Source organism: Rhinichthys klamathensis, unplaced genomic scaffold, assembly GCF_029890125.1.
Source record: "Rhinichthys klamathensis goyatoka isolate OS25496 unplaced genomic scaffold, OSU_Roscu_1.1 h1tg000056l_1, whole genome shotgun sequence".
NCBI classification, from domain to species: Eukaryota; Metazoa; Chordata; class Actinopteri; order Cypriniformes; family Leuciscidae; genus Rhinichthys; species Rhinichthys klamathensis.
This window is the reverse complement of record NW_026606601.1, coordinates 349564-369685: the sequence shown is the minus strand read 5'-3', so window position 1 is coordinate 369685 and position 20122 is coordinate 349564. Positions and strand designations below refer to the sequence as shown.

At 34.2% G+C, this 20122-nt stretch overlaps 3 protein-coding genes and 1 long non-coding RNA gene across 4 annotated transcripts in view; all 4 read left to right on the top strand.

Moving 5' to 3' along the window:
- The first annotated feature begins 684 nt into the window (after positions 1 to 684).
- Positions 685 to 3791, top strand: LOC130083472 (uncharacterized). The gene is made up of 7 exons (XM_056248500.1): positions 685 to 1086; positions 1925 to 2227; positions 2318 to 2395; positions 3277 to 3312; positions 3400 to 3447; positions 3540 to 3590; positions 3673 to 3791. Exons 1-7 carry the CDS (start codon positions 1032 to 1034, stop codon positions 3789 to 3791), a joined length of 690 nt encoding a protein of 229 aa, XP_056104475.1. The 5' UTR covers positions 685 to 1031.
- Positions 3792 to 11066: 7275 nt separating this feature from the next.
- On the top strand, positions 11067 to 13104 carry LOC130083481 (uncharacterized). The gene is made up of 5 exons (XM_056248508.1): positions 11067 to 11212; positions 12254 to 12382; positions 12520 to 12819; positions 12908 to 12961; positions 13042 to 13104. The coding sequence occupies exons 1-5, from the start codon at positions 11158 to 11160 to the stop codon at positions 13089 to 13091; spliced, it is 588 nt and encodes a 195-aa protein (XP_056104483.1). The 5' UTR covers positions 11067 to 11157; the 3' UTR covers positions 13092 to 13104.
- A 3366-nt stretch (positions 13105 to 16470) lies between these two features.
- LOC130083480 (uncharacterized) lies at positions 16471 to 16802 on the top strand. Its single transcript, XR_008806839.1, has 2 exons — positions 16471 to 16568; positions 16651 to 16802. It is a non-coding gene; the product is annotated as an uncharacterized LOC130083480 (long non-coding RNA).
- Positions 16803 to 18374: 1572 nt separating this feature from the next.
- The window catches only part of LOC130083499 (uncharacterized), a 95870-nt gene continuing 94122 nt past the window's right edge, over positions 18375 to 20122 (top strand). Inside the window, exons 1-2 of the mRNA XM_056248537.1 lie at positions 18375 to 18601; positions 18926 to 19222. Coding sequence (XP_056104512.1) covers positions 18547 to 18601; positions 18926 to 19222 — 352 coding nt within the window. The 5' untranslated portion in view covers positions 18375 to 18546. The remainder of the gene's footprint in view (positions 18602 to 18925; positions 19223 to 20122) is intronic.

Sequence of the window (20122 nt, the reverse complement as noted above, 5' to 3'; positions counted from 1 at the left end):
CGTGTCAATAAAATGAATGATGGGATGTGTAAATATCAGCTAAAACAGAATGCTAAATATGCTGGTGGCCAATATTTGCAGGGTTTTATTGATGACATTTTTTATTTTTTTATTTTAAAGGGACAAAAGCATCCCTTGCTGACATCACGGTAGACATTTTGAGCTGTGTAGACCATGTCTGCACAGGTTTTATACAATGATTCTTATTCAGCACCAGTGTTGGGATAACAACTAACATGCATAATCAGATTACTTTTGATGAAACGAGTAAAGTAACACATTGCTTTATAAATTTACACATTCATATTTGAATTTCCATAAAAAGTAACCAAATAACATAATTAGTTACTTTTTTAGGGACTAACACAATATTGTAACGCATTACTTTCCTCAACATTGTTCAACACACGCTCACTAAAGTCTCCCTTATGTGCAACAACAACAAAAAAAGTGTTTCTGAAATATAAAAATCATTTTGGAATGCCCCCCCCCCCCCCCCCCCCCCCAGCAGCATTTCATATTATCAGACTTTGAATGCAAAACTTGCTTTTTAATTTAGACTAGGCCTGATGATTCAAAGTTCTACTAGAATAGACTAATTTGACATTGTCAAAGGTAACATTAAATCTTAGCATGATTCATAATCTAACTTTAAGTACCATTGTACTTCTGGTTTTCCACTTCTGTAGAACAACGGTGATAACAAACACTTATAAAGTGAAAGTGACCTTGTAAACTTCCTTTTTTAATGTCTTCATCATCACCCATTTGAAATAACTGTTTTTGCAGTTTGATTTTTACTATTTTCTTACTTCTGTGATCCTTTTGTCCATTTTGATGTCATTCTGAGACTAATGCATTGGTTAAATATAATTTTATAAAGCGCAGAATTCTTTTACAGAAATGTCAGGTTGAACAGACATTTCACCCATTTTGAGGTAAGTATCATTTCCTACTTCCCTCTCAGACACTTTCTGAGTAGCGTCTTTGTTCACTTTTAAAGGAAAGTTTGTTCACAGTGTCATAGTGAAATGGCCCTGTTCATCTTAATTACCTTTCAGCTTTTACTGCAGGTTAAATCACAGGGTAAGTGATCTCTCATGCTTTACAATGATATTAACCCAGCTAACAAAAATATGATCATGTTTGCTAATGTTCCTTTTAAGTTATGAAAATATTCTCTAAATATTCAAAATGTTCAGTATTTTTAAATGTTCGAAACCGTTTTTTTTCTCATTATTTTGAAATTTCATTTTATCATTTTGCAAATATTATGAGAATGTTACTTTTGAAAGTTCTTTGTACTTTCTGAAACAAATAACATAGCATAAAGTTTAACATTTAAAACACGTTACGAATGTCTAAATAAAAATTCTGAGAATGTTCCCTGTAAGCTGTGAATGCATGATTTCCGTTCATTTTCCCCCTTGCACAATTTGTATTATGAAGTATATACATTTTTTAACTCTACACTTGACTTTGCATACATTGCATACTTGTCTTAATCATATTCAAGAGTCAATACATTGTAAAAACAAACAAAAAAACATACATTTTTGAGTTCATTGAAATTAAAAAATTTTGTTAATTCAATGGAGATTAGTTTAACAAATAGAAACTCAAAATATTATGTTATCTGAACCACATTAATGACCTAAGTTGATTTGACAAATGATAAAAAGTTGTGACAAGAAATCATGAAAATAATATTTTTTACAGTGTAGTTTAATAAAAACTGGCCTGTCCAGTTATATATTGGACATGTATATTAAATTAATGGTATTGACACATGCACAGACAATTTATATGTTTTTTTTAAATTAATTATTTAAATTTAAAATGAATTTAAAGAAGTTTGAATTAATAATTAATTGTGATATTTTATTGCAAAGGTGAATTTACGTATCTCATCTTTTTTTTATAGGTTTGCCGCAGGCCAACCTGACAATATTTCCAACATTTGCCACCTATGGAGAAAAGGTGCAGATGTTCTGTGGAGGTCATGAGAGTCAGCATGTCTCTGAATGCATGTTCTATCCTGCAGGCCAGGAGAACTATATAAAACCAAGTGCATTGTGTAACATCACCCTTACCAGCATCGAACTGATCACGTGGTCACAAGATCCAGAGAGTTCACATGTCAACATATCCTGCTACTATACTGTGTATGGCTTAGGAGAAAACGCAACCTCACCTCATTCTGACAAAGTCTCAGTAAAGGTCAGAGGTAAGCTGTTTAATCACAGTCTATTTTTAATAGAAAGATAGATAATGTAGTTTATTTTTTTTCCAAGCAGATGTTTTTTTATCTCATAAGGTTTGGCTGCCATGTCATCTTTGTCACCGATCACAGAGGACAGCCCAACTACACTGATCTCCAATGGAAACTCTGAAGGTGGAATTTTTAATTGAATTTCCAGCTTTTCTGATTTAACTTGTAATAATTCGTATTCGGGTCCCAAAAGAAAACACTTAAGGAGCATTTCAGTTGCTTTACTCCAGTTAAAAACCCCATTAAACCCTTTTGATTCCTGTGTTGACGTATTTCCAACTGAAACAGGAAGTTGGGTGGGGCATAGAGGAAGTTGTCACCTCCCCCTTTTTTAAACAGCCAATAGGCTTTAGTTGAAGTCATTGTCGTGAACCTTGTATTTGCATTGTACAAAAACATGTATACACCCTTGACAGTCAAGATGGAAGAGAAAGACTGTAAAATTGAATATATATATCTGCTAACAGATAATTATCTGACCTTTTAGGAGTACAATGGCATATAGACTTATTGTTCCCTGTAAGAATACATATATTAATACCGATTTCCGTTAATTTTCCCCCTTGCACAATTTTTTATGAAGTATATATTTTTTTGAACTCTACAGTTGACTTTACATTTTTATATAAACCTTTACTTGTCTTAATCATATTCAAGAGTGAATACACTAACAATATTTATAACAATATATATATTTTAAACAAAGTAAGTTACTTACCTGGTTGCCTTAAATTTGTTGTTTGTTTAATCTCATAAGGTTTAGCTGCCACGTCTTTGTCACCGATCACAGTCCATGACAGCCCAACATTGATCTCCAGTGGAACCTCTGAAGGTGGAATTTTTTATTGAATTTAATAGCTGATTTAACTTGTAATAATTCATATTCATACACCTACAATAGACTAAATGCTAAAATAATGTTTTTAAAGGCTTTTTAAAGTCTTTCTTATTCTAACACTTTCTAAACTGATCATTGCGATTTCATATATAAACATTAATTTCAGCAAATTTGTCGACCGCATCGACAACGGACACAACATGTGAGTTGCCTTGATTGTACAATCCTTAAAACCGACATAACTCTTTTTCGTCTTAATAATGTTTAACTTGTTCTGTGGTTTCAATAGCATTGGTTGTAACAACCAGTGCTGAAATCACAACAGATCCGATAACCAGTAGGTGCTTCTTTCTTTCTCATAATTATTTATCAAAGATTTTGATTGGTTGGCTTTAATTCTACTCATCTACATTTGTCTTGTTACTACAGATATGTCCAGTCTAACTACCCATGACAGCAGTTTAACAGATCCCGCAAATGGTAAGTCCTCAGGTCTTCTCTTTTAATGTGTAATATTACAGTAACCAAAACACATTTGATTGATTTATTTACAAATCTTCAGCATCCCTGGAATCGACTACACTTGCTGAAACTACAGAACCTGCGTCAGGTAACCGGATCTTGGATCCCGTTTTCTGTATGTTTTTTCATGGTTTTGCGAACATTAAGGAATTCCATTGAATCTTCAAGCATTGTTTGAAACAACATTCTGAAACAACTAGTAATATCTAAAAAACATTAGAAGACCATCCAACTAAAACATTTCAGGGGGAAAAAATGCTCCATGAATGATGTAATTTATAAGTGATGTATTTTTTGTGCTAATGTTTTGAGAACATTATTAAAGACCAGATAAATTTGAACAAACATTCTATTAACGTTACTGGACAAATGTTTGATCATAAGTTCTTTGAGAGAACCTTGCCAGAACGTTATAGTCAAAGTTCTATAAGAACGTTCCTTGTTGGCTGGGAAATTACTAAATACTATGGGAAAATTACTGGGAAATAGCTCAAATGTCCATTTTGATATGTATAGGGTTGACTATGTTATATAAACATTGAATACAATACACATATGCTAATGGTCAATTTCTCCTTTATAAATTTCTTCTTGATGGTTGAAGGCCTTGAAAACAAAAAGTACTCAAATAAAAGTAAGTAACTTTACTAATTTTTCCATGAAGAAGCACATTCATTAGAAACCCAATGGCAGCATAATTTTTTTTTACGCTTAATACAGTAATGCAACAGTGTATTACTTGCTAATCTTTTATATTTTTGTCTGACACAGAAATGTTTTTCTCTATTGCTGTGGTTGCAACTGCTGGAGGAATTGTACTGACTGGACTCATGGGCATCTGTTTATACGGATGTACACGTAAGTGTAAAAAAAAGTTTGCCATGTCTTTAATGTGGCTTATAGATATTATGAAAAAGTTAGTCAAGTAGACACTTTGATTTGATGTTTCCTTCATCGCAGGAAGGCCAAAGGACGAGAGGTAGAGATGTTTCTGAGTTTATTTTGTGCATGTATGAAATCATTTGTGAAATTATAAGAAAGTAAGGGTGCACAAAATATATTTGTAAAATTTACTAGGATTTGGATTGAAAAAAAAGGTAAAAAGCAGGGTAAGTTTTTACTTTTCTCCTCAAAACGTAAGCCATAATCCAAATAAAAGTCAAATACAGTTTAATGTCAAGGTTTGCTGAAATCTTCATCTGTTTTGTAGGAGTTTCTTTACCAATCGCCGGTTCAGACTCAGTAAGTGTTACTATCATTAACAACCATTTATGGGATCATTTTAATATTTGACATTATTTAATAGATCAATCTTTGTTATTTAGTCTGGTGAGGAAGATACCGCATTATACTCAACCATCCACTCCGTAGAATCCACCTCTCAACCACCAGGTAAAGAGTAAAATGAATCACCTCCATATTATATATTGTATTTTGCGTATTATTTGATGTAAATAGCATTTTGATTCATTATAGGCTACTTACATAAATCATAGCAAACCGGTTATAGTGATTTGCTAGCCTTTGCTTTAGCTGGCACTGTGTTTTCATATTATTTGCTTAATAAATATAAGCTCCAACCAGAATCATGAACATTTCCAAACTATTTCAACTGGATAATATTCATGATGCTTACTTTATTGTACAATAACACCTTCTGATCTGCACTTGTTCTGATATAAAATGTGTTCAACATGAATGCTTGTCAAGCTCCCAAATATTTTTTTGCTACAATTGACACAAATATTAGGTTACACTTTATTTCGATGGTCCACTTTAGACATTCAAGTTCTACTAACTATAAGTAACTTTGCAACCATGTGAACTAACTTTCATTAGAGTATTAGACTTTTAGTTGAATAAGTTGACATGTACTTGCAAAGTTACTTGCGGTAGATATTAAGCAGACAGACTCTAATGAGAGTTAGTTGACATGTAGTTATAGCTAGAATGTCTAAAGTGGACTATTGAAATAAAGTGCTACCAAATAATAATAATAAAAATGTTGCATCTCACCATTTTAATTATACACTATCATGGTCATTATTTGATATCTGATGTGTTTTGTTAAGCAGGAAACAGTGAAGAATCAAAGCAAACCGAGGTGAGTAAATCAGATGCACATGTGTATGCAATTATTTATCCTCATTTTAAGACTCACTTTTCCTCCAGGTTGAACTGAATCATTTGTATGTCACCATCCTCACTCAACCGTCCGTCGCCAGTGACAGCAATGATGTTTACAGTCTGCTGACGGTCCTCTGAGAATCCAACTCTGCCCACTATTTTAACTCAGGGCACAATTGATCCGTCTTAATTTTAAACAGGATTTAATACTCCATAGCAAATGCATTTTAAACTTCTGCTTTCTAAACAATACAACCTGTTAGCCTTTCAAAACTGTCATAGGTCACAAACTTCTATCAATCAAAAAATACTGCATGAATATGCATCCCTTTACGCAATAATAATTGCATAATTATTATACATGACAAATACACTCACTTTTTGTTCTTTTGCTTGACTCTATGAATATTTTCACATAATGTTCATAATTTTAGCACCTAATTTTTACTTTTACTCTTAAAAGAAAATGTTTATAGAATCTTAAAGAGTTTCATATATAGAACTTTTTAGGGCTTCCCAGTTTTGTTTGAATTCCCTTTTGATTTTGATTCAATTTTATGAATTAAACAAACCGTTAAACATGAAAGTTTTATGCAATCATGTAAGACCTTTTTGCCGGTTCTATAGGATTGAGTCACGAACCTTTGTTCTAAGAGTGAGATATTTTTGCGTTTTTGTCCTTTTTTCTGTTCTTCAAAGTAATATCTAAAATATCCACATTTGTTTTGTTCAAATGGTCTCATAAAAATTATTTGTCAGATAAATTAGTCTCCTTTTAATTGCTGAATAATCATATAAACAAGTTTTCTGTTCATAGGATCACATGGGATTTAAAATACAAAAAAAAATTATACAAATTTGTACAAAAAGTTGTATTGTTCTATTGTTTGCTGTTGGTTAAGTAATTAATAAAGTAATAGCTCATACGTTTCCACCGTTTGCTCAAAAAATATTAATCAGCACAACTGTTTCCAACATTGATAATAAAAAGAAATGTTTCTTGAAAAGCATCAGCATATTAGCAGATTTCTGAAGGATAATTTAACACTGAAGACTGAAAATTCATCTTTACCATCACAGGAGTCTTTTTTATTTTTTTTATACATATATTCAAATAGAAAACAGTACATTTTAAGTTGTAATACAATTTCACAATATTACTGTATTTTTGATTACCATAAATAAATACAGCCATGGTGAGCATAAGAAATTTCGAAAAATAATCTTACCAACCACAAACCTTGTTAACGATAGTTTTTTTTAAGACGTCTCATGAAAACCAAACCCAACAAGGGTAACCTAAAGAAGTACAGACATACAGGACTGTGAGACAGGCATCTGATCACTGTGGATATGAGTCAGAGGGGACCTCTGCTGCCTAACACGGGGACTTAGAGATGTACCAGACATGATGGCAGTCTTCTCATTAAACACAAGGTCCCATAATGCAATAGTAATCAATTAAGAGCATCACAGGTAAGGAAAAGTCTTAGGCCCAGGTTCTTTTGAACGGGCTCACAATAACAATAGACTTCATAACATATTAAAATTGTTCTCTTTGTGTTCTATTTTCTTTATTATACAGTTTTTAAATCAATGAGTGACAGAGCTGTGCTTGTAGTTGTCTTTGCTCCCTCTCTGCTCAATCACACTGCTGTCCTGTGGATTTGAAAGACATCAACACTTAAAAGAAAATGATAATGAGACTTTAAGATGCATCATATTCTGACCTTCCGTTTAGCATCAGAACAATATTTCTGTGTGTAGAACGCAAACCATGAAATAGGTTTTTAAAAAAAAAGGCCTTGAAAATTTTATAATACAGAATTTTTTATCGCTTCCGCGTAGCCACGTGAACCGGAATTATCCCGACAACGATTCTGGGTTTCCCCTGAACTTTAAGTCTCCATTTGTTCTCATCACTACATCTCATCATTACAGTGGTTTTCATCCTGTGGCTTCCTTGGAAGTTTGCTGAGGCCCCGGAGGGCCCCTGGTGGAGAACCACTTCTCTGTTATGGTCAGAGCAAGTTGCTTTTGTTCACTTTTGCTGTGAATGGGCATCTTGTTCTAAAATATGAGCTTTTATAACATAGTATTTTACTTTGACCAATAAATAGCTTGATTTCTTGCAGGTGATGGGACCCTTGTGTTCAGCAGCTGTAACTTATATTTGATGTACTGTTATCTAAAGGTTTTCTGTATGATATGATATGATATGACAGACTGACAATGCTTGTTCAGGTGTGTTTGTTTCTCATTACACATCTATTATTAGTACAGTTATTTATGCTAAATTAAAAAAAAAAACAAATCTTACTCTTTACATACTGTATCTTTATAAGGCAGAACTTAGTATGAGTATGCCAGAATGCCATTTTGAACCTCTGGGTACAAAAACGGTTATTGTAACAAGGAAGGATCAGGGAGAAATGAGGGGAACCACAAAAGGACTACAAAACTTGAAACAGGAAAAAGGAACAGAACAGGGCAAACTAAACATAAAAGTCCAAATGGGAGACATGTGCCCCGATCTGCCCTATGTCACAGTGCAAATGGATGTAAGTGTGGTCTTATGATCTACACTTTCATTTGGAGTTTGTCAAGTCTAATTAATTACCCATCACAGCCATCGTTTAACGTGAAAGTGACATGTAGCCAAGAAGCCTATACGCTGATTTCACGCAGCCGCCATTTTGAAATGGCTCCGGTGGGAAGAAAACCGGAAGTGTCGCCTTTAATCATAGTTGTGGATGCGATGGCGTATTGTTGTGTTTAATGTAGAAATTAGTTATTCTAAAAATGTACATACATTTCTTTCATACTTTAGACTATATACAGTGAAATTCATTTATAAATACAATTATTTTTTATATATAATTCAGAACGTAAAAAAAAGAAGCAGGAACGAACTATATACATATTGGATATTAACATCCAATAGTGTAAATCGCGCCAGCAGCTTCAGGTTGGTAGTCCAAGGCATTGTTGTTTATCTGTACTTCCGGGGTTCTTCCCACCGGAAACCTCGCTTTCGATTTCAAAATGGCGGCTGCGTGAAATCAGCGTATAGGTGACCCATACTCTGAATATATGCTCTGCATTTCACCCATCCAAGTGCACACACACAGGGAGCGATTGGGGGTTAGGTGCCTTGGTCAACGGCACCTCAGTTGTGGGTAGTGGAGGATAGACTCAAACCCACGACCTTTGGGTTACAAGTCCCACTCTCTAACCATTAGGCCACAACTGGGAATATCATTAGGCCACAACAGGGAATATCATTAGGCCACAACAACTGCCTAACAGGTCCTGCAAATGGTAAGGTTGATGATTAAAGGCCCATACAATTCACCTCTCAACCACAAGGTATAAAACGAGTCCCCTTATGTTTTCATGATACCTTCATTTTTTTCCAGTTTATTTTGTTTAAATAAAAAAAGCAGCTATACAATTAACATCTTACTGCCGACATACAGGACTGTGAGACAATAATCGGAACAAAAGGCAGTTGAAGGATGGCGTCTAATTCAAATATTTTCATGACTCCAATATAATTAATCTGAAGTTTTTTTTTTAACCTCTTATTCCTTAAAGGTAAAGTCTTTCTAGAACTGATAGGAAAACGTAGAATTTATCCTGAATGTTTAGACAACAAAATATATAATTAAGCGTTCAACTTCATCAGTGGTAAATGGAAAGATTCTCAAAGTCTTTAAAACATGCAAAGTTATTTATTAAGTTTATTAAGTGTACAAACAGTCCTCAATCAGCATACTGATGAAATCCCCTTGCTCTAGATATGCATTAGCATACTGTGATGATGAAGGCCATTGTGCCACATTTAATTCACATATGCCTTTAAAAGGCAAGGCAAGGCAAGTTTATTTATATAGCACATTTCATACACAATGGCAATTCAAAGTGCTTTACATAAAAAAAAAAATCAAAAGAAATAGGAATAATTAAAACAGTTAAGAATAAAGAGATTAAAATAATCAAAAGAAATAAGAATAATTAAAGCAGTTTAGAATAAAAAATAAAATAAAATACAGTACAAACAGTCGGACACAGTGGCACAGTGCTCATTCAGTAAATGCATAGCTAAACAGAAGTGTCTTGAGTCTGGATTTGAATGTGACTACTGTAGGAGCACATCTGATCTCCTCTGGAAGCTGGTTCCAGCGGCGGCTGGCATAGTAGCTAAAAGCAGACTCACCATGCTTAGAGCGAACCCTTGGTATTTCTAGCTGATGTGATCCTAATGATCTGAGTGATCTGTTGGGTTTATATTCAGTGAGCATATCTGCAATGTATTTAGGTCCTAGGCCATTAAATGATTTATATACCAGTAATAATACTTTAAAATCAATCCTAAATGTAACTGGGAGCCAGTGTAGAGACCTGAGGACTGGTGTGATATGTTCATATTTTCTGGTTCTGCTCAGAATCCTGGCAGCAGCGTTCTGTATGAGCTGCAACTGTCTTATGGTCTTTTTGGGAAGGCCAGTGAGGAGTCCATTACAATAATCCACCCTGCTGGTGATGAAAGCATGCACAAGTTTCTCTAAGTCTTGACTGGAAACAAAGCATCTAATTCTTGCAATATTTTTCAGATGATAGTATGCTGATTTAGTTATTGATTTGATATGACTACTGAAACTAAGGTCTGACTCTAGAGACACACCCAGATTCCTCACTTGATTTTTAGTTGTTAGACCCCTAGCGTCAAGGTATGCATTCACCTTGAGAACTTCATCTTTGTTGCCAAACGCAATGACTTCAGTTTTGTCTTTGTTTAACTGAAGAAAGTTTTGGCACATCCAATTGTTTACTTCCTCAATGCATTGGTACAGGGAGTCAATGGGGCTGTAATCGTTAGGCGATAGGGATAAGTAGATCTGTGTGTCGTCTGCATAGCTGTGGTAAGAGATTTGGTTCTTTCTCATTATTTGGCTCATTGGGAGCATATACAGGATTATAAAAGGATATAAAAGGATTTCTGAAGTACTAGGTGAAGAGTTCTACACATATCCGCTCAGCCCTACAATGACTAAAACAGCGCTGTTCTAAAAGTGAAATATATCAGGCAGCAGATATCTGCTTTTTGTAGATACTCAACCCTCTACGCTTTTCTTCAACCACACATGCTGTTCTGTGGCTTTGAAAGACCTATCACTTCAGATAAACACAAACTGTTGTGAGAAAATACATTGAGACTTTAAAATGCATCACATTCTGACTTTCCCCTCAGCATCAGAATTTTTTGTTTGTTTGTGTTCTCATTTATGCCTGTGTCGTATCGTGTCATTTGGTTTATCGTTTTTCTTACTTCCTACTTCCTCGTGTGTATAGGACGTCTGTGTGTCAGTTTATCAGTCTTTCATGTGACGCTGACATGGTTCTTCTCATCCTCCTCATCTTTACACTCTTGCTGGAGATTCAACCTCAAAGTAAGTGATCATTTAAAAAAAAGAAATCAAGTTTTTTTCTCATATTATTTTTCTGCTCTCCTTTGTTTTAGTATACTATGCATATTGTTTTTGATTTAATTTAGGCATAACCTACATTTACAATAAACATTGTCAGCTAAAATAAGAACTGCAAGAAATGCGACAATTACTGTTAAAATATGTAGAGCTGTCCTGATGATGGAATAAAGTGAGATGAGAGGAAAACAATTATATTTCAGTATATTTCATTTTAAAATGCATACTTGTGTAAGTATAAATACTGATGTCTAAGTACCGTGTGCTGCATGTTCCTCTGGTGTTTTTAGTTATTTGTTCTGTGTTTATGTTGCGAGCAAAAGAAAAAGTAACGATATAAATATAAATGATTGTTTTTATAATCATCATCATCATCATCATCATCATCATCATCATCATCATCATCATCATCATCATCATCATCACACAGAGCTAGGCCTATGCTATAAACACTTCACAGTCACTCACAGGTTTATTTTTAGGTGAATGATTCACTTTGCAAGTTGAAGAATTAGTTTTCTTAGTTTCATGCATGAATTAGGTGCATGTTGTCAGAAATACCTTGCAAAATGTTTTCAATTTTTTTAATAACAGAAACTGAGTGTATTGATATTAAATATAATTAACTATAATTTTGTGATTCCATAAGATTAAAGATTCTGACTTGGTGTGTTGTTCAATAAATACATCTTGATTTATTTGTATTTTTAGTATTTGAATTACGTTAGATTTATTTTTTCATATAATTAAATCATTTCAAGTCATCTCGTGTAAAGTTTGCGGAGGCCCCCAGTGGGCCCCTGGTTGAGAATCACTTCTCTATTATGGTTAGACCTCACTTTAGTTCAGTGTTGTCAATGGGCATCTTGTTACATATTTTACTATTTTATTTCGACCAATAAATAGCTTGCTTTCTTGCAAGAGGTGATGGGACCCTTGTGTTCAGCAGCTGTAACTTATATTTGATGTACTGTTATCTAAAGGTTTCCTGTGTTTCTCCTACAGGACTCTCTGATCAGGTTTGGCTGACAGCGTCTCCAGCGTCAGTGCAGAAAGACTCAAACACAACGCAGCTGAGATATGACAGACCGACAGATGCTGATAACTCTCACAATAATACAGTTTTTAATCCGAGTAAGATGTTTCATTTAGTACATTAATGTGTCACAACTGTTTAGCATCCTCTATGAACAGTGTTGTTCTCTTCTAGTATTGTCATAATCCTTTGGTTCTTCCACACTAATGTTCTCATCTCTGATGTTGTTTTTCAGAAGAGAAGCCTGGCATTACAGTAACCCATGACTATCAAAATGGTGCATTTAGAATTAACTGTCATATACCAGGATCACATAACGCTGGTTATGTTTGTATTATTTACATTGGAGATGAAAATCGGCAAATTCTAAAATCTCAAAAACCATCTGGAGGAACACAGTGTATTTCTACACTCGCCGAATATTTGTTATTTAATAATCTAAAGTTAGTAAAGAGTAAAGTGATGAGCTGCAGTTATTCTCCAGAACCTGCATCATCCACACATTCACCATATAGTGACAAATTCAACTTGACAGGTATGTCTTTTAATGTATATGAATCTACACATTTACATTTAATTCAACCATTTTACATTTTTCTTAATGTATGTTTTTGTCGCTATAGTTTTTCTTCCTGTGCAAAATCAGTCACCAAGCACAACAAAAGCATCAACCGTATGTAAGTTCATTCGAAATCAATTTATAATCATTTTTGTGCTGACTATTTTGATGATTAACCTTGCTTATTGTTTTCTGCAGATTCAACACCAACATTCTCTACAAGTGAAACAACAACAAGTATAGACTAAATGTGACTCTATTGAGTCTATAAACCGATATTGTGATTATAATTAATTTTTTTACCATTAACTTTGAATAGTACATTTTTAATATTTCAGAAACCCTGACTACAGAATACACTACTTGGTACGAGACCACAATAAACCCTACGGCTGGTGAGCTCCTTTAAAATATAATTTTATGAAAATGTACGAAAAATATCTATGTTTTGCAGTAACACTGATAGCATTTAAAGGGATTATGACAAAACGGTAAGGTCAAATCTAGCTTTCGGGACACACGTGGTGGAGTTCTGATCTGATCTGATGAGATGTTTTTTTCCCTACACCACCTCTGTGTTCATGAGGATCTGAAACACTACGTTTCTTTCTGTATTGCCTCAAAAATTGAGGAACAGTGTGTAGAATCTACTAGATTCAACCACAGACCTGATTATAAAGACACCATTATAGCGTTTAAACATAAATATAAAAGCTATGGAATTATAATATTTTCTTCAGAATTTGTATTCACTATTCGGTTAGAAACTAAAAGTGTTCTGTCAGGCGCTTTATAGACACTTTGGTCGAACTTTATATTAGGTGTCCTTAATGTACTTACATTAAAAAGTAAGTAGGCTACTATGTGCTTTTGTTTTCATATTGAATTGTGAAACACTTTTGCTGATATTGAGGTGGGATACAGGTAAGGTTAGGGACAGGTTTGTGGTATGGGTTTAAGGATGGGTGTAAGGTAAGGCTCTACAGTGTAATTATATATGTAATTACAGACATTAATTACATGCAGATATTTTTAAAAATAGAATAATAATAATAAAGTACAATGTAAAAACATAGGCTATGTACACAAAAAGTGCATCATACCAAATTATTAAACCTTAAAAATTAAAGCGGGACCTTTTATTTTAAATAAAATTTAGGAATTAAGCAGCTTGTCAACACTTTATCAGTAGAAAAATATCCCAATAACCCATTAAACATGAAAGTATTATGCAATTATTTAAGACCTTTTTCCTTATATAGACCTTTTGCCATACTCTCTTAAAATTAAAATTCTCTTTTCAAACTTAAAATTATCTTTATAGTGGAAGAACTTTCTTAAAATGTTTTTCAAACAAGTTGTTTTGGGGAATCCAAAATGGTTCTTCTGGCATCGCTGAAAAAAACACAAAAAAAAACAAAAAAAAACAATTATATTTTAAAGAGAACCATATAACCCCATTGAACCCTTTTCCAAGATTAGGCTATACACAAAATAAGGCTAAATGAATACATGCTTCGGTGAATATAATTTCTGCATCAACATTTGAAGACCTTGGAACAACATTCCAATCAGCCAATCAGATTTGAGGGACAAGTTTACAGTTTATGTTAAGTTCAATGCTTCCACAACAGTGTTATTCACCATTCTTCCCTCTGATTTTAGGGATACGTTATGGGTAGGGTTAAGGTTTAGAAATAGGGTAAGGGTTAGGACTAAAATCTCGCTGACAGATGCTGTTTTTGTCTATCTTCCTTTTTTCACCATTTAGCTGTCAAAGCTTCACATCCTGGTGAAACCGATGGCCATCCGAGGATACCAAAAACAAGTACGTATTAACAATCGATTAATCACTGCAACTGAAAATGTTGCACATGGTGATCAACCGATCTTTCTTTTGACACAAAGAAACATGGCTGATCATGGCACTGGCGGCCACCAGCGGGGGGATTTTCCTGACCGGACTCATGGGCTTATGTCTCTTCTGCATCAGTAAGTTAACTAACAGTAAACTGACATTTATTTGTAACAGCTTTAAAACATGTTAGCCTGTCACCCCGTTTTGAGTATTGATGTGAAAATGCACTTAAATTGGTGTAATTCATGAATTCTTTCTGAACTTCTTTTTAAAGAAAACACTCAGCGGATTATTGCAAAAGAAATTTAGATTCACTGTAAAGCAAGTATACTGGTACTAATCAGTTTTTATTTTATTTTATATTAAAGGCAGGGTAGGCAGTTTGTTTCTAAAACTCCAAATTTAAACTGTCTTTATATACCAGTACATGTCTAAAATGTAAGTACTCTGATAAGGAGAGTATAAAAATCGAGTGTCTGTAGTCCTCTCAGGGCATTTATTTCGGAACGAATGCAATGATTGGCTGGGCGACTGTCTCTCCCTCGCTACTATGGCAACCACCCCTGCTGCTACAGGAGCGGCCCACATGCGCGCGCCCGGTTGACTCGCTCATTTTGAAAGAGGAGAGGCACGTACCTGCCGGAAGCTAGGATCAAAATTCCCAGTACCACCTGTACCTGCATATACAGTCAGCGCAGGCAAACAAGGCAAAAAAAGGTGATGTCACTCCATGCACTGCGCTCCTCTTCACTCGGCGCTGGTAAACGCGTCCTCCAGCTGAGCGGTCGGCATCACGCGTTCATGTGTTTTGGGGGCGTGGCTTTGGAAGGAGCCCAGAAGGGATTGGGTGGGAGTTTCTCTGTTGGATACTTTAAAAATCCAGCAGTTTTCTGCTAGTTTCTCAAACTTACCTACCCTGCCTTTAAATATGTTTTTTTTTTTTTATCATTTGGTCTAAAATTGCTCAAAAAAAAAAAAAAAGTAAAAATCAAAGCCATATGTCTAATAAAGTTGTGCTCCAAATTTGAAGTTGATATCTCAAAAATTGAGGTTCCTGTCGTTTAGGCGCTATACCAAAAATAGCCACAGGATGCCACTTTTTTATATATATATTCTCCTGTCGCAAATCATGAATACATTTCGGTCACCAATCACTCTTCTCACAAAATGTGTTTTGTAAAGATTAGAAATGGATTTGATTATAAAATAGTGCAGTAAATTTGGAACATTACAACGCCCAGGGGGAGAAGCCAGCTTTTACACACTGATCTATATATTGATGTCATTATATAGATCAGTGGCCACAACCCTTTAATTTAGATTTAATTTATCATTTCCATGGTAACACAATGTCCAACATCAAAACGGGGTTGACAGGATGAATTTTGACTGTTTATGCTTTTGAATGATACCTAATTTATAAGAAAATATGTAAGTGCAGTGCACTAATAAACAGGTTTTAATAATCACAAAATTGCTATGACAACACATTAATGCATCGGTATGGTATATTTTACCAGGACAAAAACCAAGAAAGAAGAGGTAAGAAATATCTAGTGTACTTTATATAGGTGCTTATTTGTTTAGAACATTAAAATAAATGTGTACTTTTATTATGTTTAGTCCTATGAATACGGTAGCAGCTGTTTCCCAGAGCCCAGGTAAATACAAATGATCCTATATACAAATGATGATGTGCTGCATATTATAAGTATTTCTTTTGTGCAAAGTATGTTTTATAATTTTCATACAGTACAGAAGTTAAAAGTTACAAATTTCAGAATGGTTGAAATGAAGGTATTGTATTTGTAATGTGGCAGATGAAGATGATATTGAAGACAATGAGAAACATTCGGAAGAACATGAGGTGAGTATAGAGACCTGTTTCTTCTAACTTTTACCATATATACTTCTCATTTTCATATATTTATTTTCTTTGTTCTCTATAGGAAAAATTATACCATGTGTACTGCACCATCCCGGATGATTCTGTAGACACTCATATATTATACAGTCTGGCACAGATGCCAGATCATTCTCTGCTAATTTAATTTCTCTTTTATTTTATCATTATAATTAAATAAACTGTCATTTAAAGAGATTGTAAATGTGTACACACACACACATATGAATGAGTACACCCCCTCTGAACATAAAGATATTTTTCTCTATTTCTATTTTTAAATGATGACAAATGGAACGATGAAAAAAATCTAAGATTGACAATGAAAATAGGCCTAAGTCATTAATATCTGTAAAATAAGTAAAGTAGCCCTCTAAAATAAAGAGTTACAAAATTGATTTTGTTTACTTTTTTATTTTATTGAGTACACCCTTGATTAAATTGAACAAGCATGTAATACTCTAGTTCAGGGGTTCCCAACTACGTTCCTGGAGCGCCCCAACACTGCATGTTTTCCATGTCTCCTCGATCAAACACACCTGATTCAGGTCATCTGCTCGGAGACTCAAAAACCTGAAATCTGTGTGTCAGACAATGTGCAGTTTTGGGTGGCTCGAGGAACGTGGTTGGGAACCCCTGCTCTAATACATGTCCTCCATAACATTAAGTATACATAAAGCCATCCAATCCTGGTGGGTGCGCACCAAACAAGTGGACGGAGAACCCTGAAAAAATGGGTTTCCAATGAAAACCTTTTAATAATCTAAAGAATCATTTTCCACTATAAACAACCTTTTGTGCAATGCAAAGGTTCCATGGATATTAAAAGTTCTTCTTTGGAGACCCATTTGTGAGGTGTCTCAGTCCACTTGTTTGATGCGCACCAGGGTTCGGATGCACAGAACTGTTCTAACAGAGCAATCGCACATTTTAATCGAACAAAAGCTGCCATGTGTGAACACATAATGTTAATAATTGCACAGTTAACTGTATAATAACTAACATCACAATTAGGTTGTGAATGTTTTTAGACTGTTGATTTACAAGAACCATCGGAACAAACTGATTCACTAGATGCAATCTGGCTTTGCAACTCTACAAAATGAGAGAGAGGATCAGTTTGTGTGTCATAATTAGCTTGGAGATAAAACTGTACCTGTGACCACGTCTGCATCTACTGGTTCCTGTAGCTCAACTATCTTGTTTAATATGCAGGATTTACATAGGCCTAAGTTGATAAAAAGTAGTTCATTGTATTTTTTAATTATAAAATGTAAATTATAACTTGCATCTCTACTTGTAGATCATTTTGTTATACTTTGTGCACTGTCACAGATTTTATTTAAAACAACTTTGGATATTATATTTTTCCTGTATATGTTTGCTGTTTATTTTGAATGGGGTTAGCAAACCAAAGGTAGATGATGTTTTGATCTTCGTCACGTCAAATGATTCTGCCAAGGTCAGAGGTCAGGTCACTTGTCAATTTGCCGAAAGGTTTAATGGTTTTATTTGAACTAACAATGAGCATTACATTTGTTACTATATTAGTTAATCTTTGTTAATGTCAGTTACAGCTGTTCATTGTGTGTTCATATTAGTTCACAGTGCATTATAATGTTAACAAATACAATCTTTGATTTTTATAATGTATTAGTACATTTTGAAATTAATATTAACTAAGAGAAGTATTGTTCATTCTTAGTTCATGTTAACTAATGAACCTTATTGTAAAGTGTTACAGTACCATAAAACTATTATATGAGAAATGATTATGCTATGATACATGTTACATTGCACATGGCTCTAAGTGTAGTATTTTTATCTATACTTTCCTCTACTTCAAACTGCTAAGTGCATTATATGGTTTCCTGTGGTCTAATGTGTTGCTTCCTAATTCACCTATTGTGTGAGTCTCGTCTTTTTTCTCACTCGCGCTATAATGGAGTTGTTCATCTTCATTGCTTTTCAGCTTCTTATGGAGGTTCAGACTTACAGTAAGGGATCTCTGCAGTTTAATGTTTTTTAAAATAAGTCCACATTTAGAGTGAACAAAAATGTATTGGATAAAATATGTCAGGACGTGTGATGTGTGTGACGTTTTAATATGAACATACAAACATGTGAACTGCAACTGCAACATACCTGATATATTTGTTTTACTAGATAATTATACATCAGCAATAATCAGCAGCTGTCTTTTTCACATTTTTGTACTGAAAATATGTGATTAATTTTGGAATATTATTGTACATTGTAAATATTAATAAACATTGTCAATGAGATGTAATGATTGACTTGTCCGTTTTTGGTTGTTTCAGAATCTCCTGCTGTAAAAGTATCTCCAGATGTGCTAAGAGAGTCCAGATCAGTGAAGATGATCTGTGAGACGCCAGCAGATGTTACAGTGAAACAGTGTTATTTCTACAGAAACAGTGAACAGGAGAATAATAAAGTCAGTCCATCATGTAAACTCGAGCTCACTGGTGTTGAAGTGCTCAGATGGGCAGATGTAAAATCACCTGCATCAGTCGACATTTACTGCTTCTACATAATAACTGAGAACGGGACTGAGAAAACATCACCTCATTCTCCTGCTGCTACAGTGACGGTTCTAGGTGAGAGATTTCACTGCTGTTCTAGTCTGGAAACTGCTATTGCAATATTTTCTTTTTATTAATTATGGATTAATTGACTTAAACAGGTTCACTTCAGAAACCCTTCATCAGTGTTAGTGACAGTGGAGTCCTGGTCAACTGTGAAATACCACTTTCAGTCAGAGCTGATTTCACCTGTAGTCTCTACACTGAGGATGTTCTTCTGCACACACAAGTCTCTCAGATTCAGAAGAGTCTGTCTGGAGAGAATCATTGTATGTTTTATTTAACTCATAATGAACTCTTCACACGATCAGTGAACAGCAGAAATCTGAGCTGTGATTATTACATCAACACTGAACCTGAGATCAGATCACCACGCAGTGACACACACACCATCAGAGGTGAGGACTTCATACATTACAAGCTATATTTATATTATAATAGTAAATAAATTAGTAAACAAAACTATTTAATTTTGTCACTGTATTTGTAAAATGTAGATGTAAAACATGTCCAAATGTGGTTAACATTAGACAATGATAAAACTGTAAATACATTTTTTTATTTAATATACATTTATAAATACATTTTTAAATCACAAAATTCAGGCCTGCAAAAAGCCATGCAGACGAGTAAAAATGTATGTAATATGTATCGAATATAGATTCAATTTTTTTTTTAATCAACTGGAAATTCAAGAGCTTGTGTATAGTGGAACTTACTTTCAAAGTCAAATGTGAAAGTCATTTATAAATCTGTCCAAATATTTATGTAATTATCCAATAATCTAACAATCATGAATGACTGGGAAGAACATGGACAAGTCATGGAAATTCACTAGTCAAACATTTGTGAATCCTGAAAATACCAATGAGACTGTTTGGATCAATGTGTCACGACACACACACGAGAGAGAGA

What these genes read in the sequence shown, in the direction of transcription:
- LOC130083481 (XM_056248508.1), top strand. Translation starts at nt 11,158, where the DNA reads ATGGTTCTTCTCATCCTCCTCATCTTTACACTCTTGCTGGAGATTCAA. An exon ending in GCTGGAGATTCAACCTCAAA is followed by an intron (nt 11,213 to 12,253) that starts GTAAGTGATCAT and finishes TTTCTCCTACAG; the next exon opens with GACTCTCTGATCAGGTTTGG. An exon ending in TGACAAATTCAACTTGACAG is followed by an intron (nt 12,820 to 12,907) that starts GTATGTCTTTTA and finishes TTGTCGCTATAG; the next exon opens with TTTTTCTTCCTGTGCAAAAT.
- LOC130083472 (XM_056248500.1), top strand. Translation starts at nt 1,032, where the DNA reads ATGGCCCTGTTCATCTTAATTACCTTTCAGCTTTTACTGCAGGTTAAA. An exon ending in ACTGCAGGTTAAATCACAGG is followed by an intron (nt 1,087 to 1,924) that starts GTAAGTGATCTC and finishes TTTTTTTTATAG; the next exon opens with GTTTGCCGCAGGCCAACCTG. An exon ending in ATCGACAACGGACACAACAT is followed by an intron (nt 3,313 to 3,399) that starts GTGAGTTGCCTT and finishes TGGTTTCAATAG; the next exon opens with CATTGGTTGTAACAACCAGT.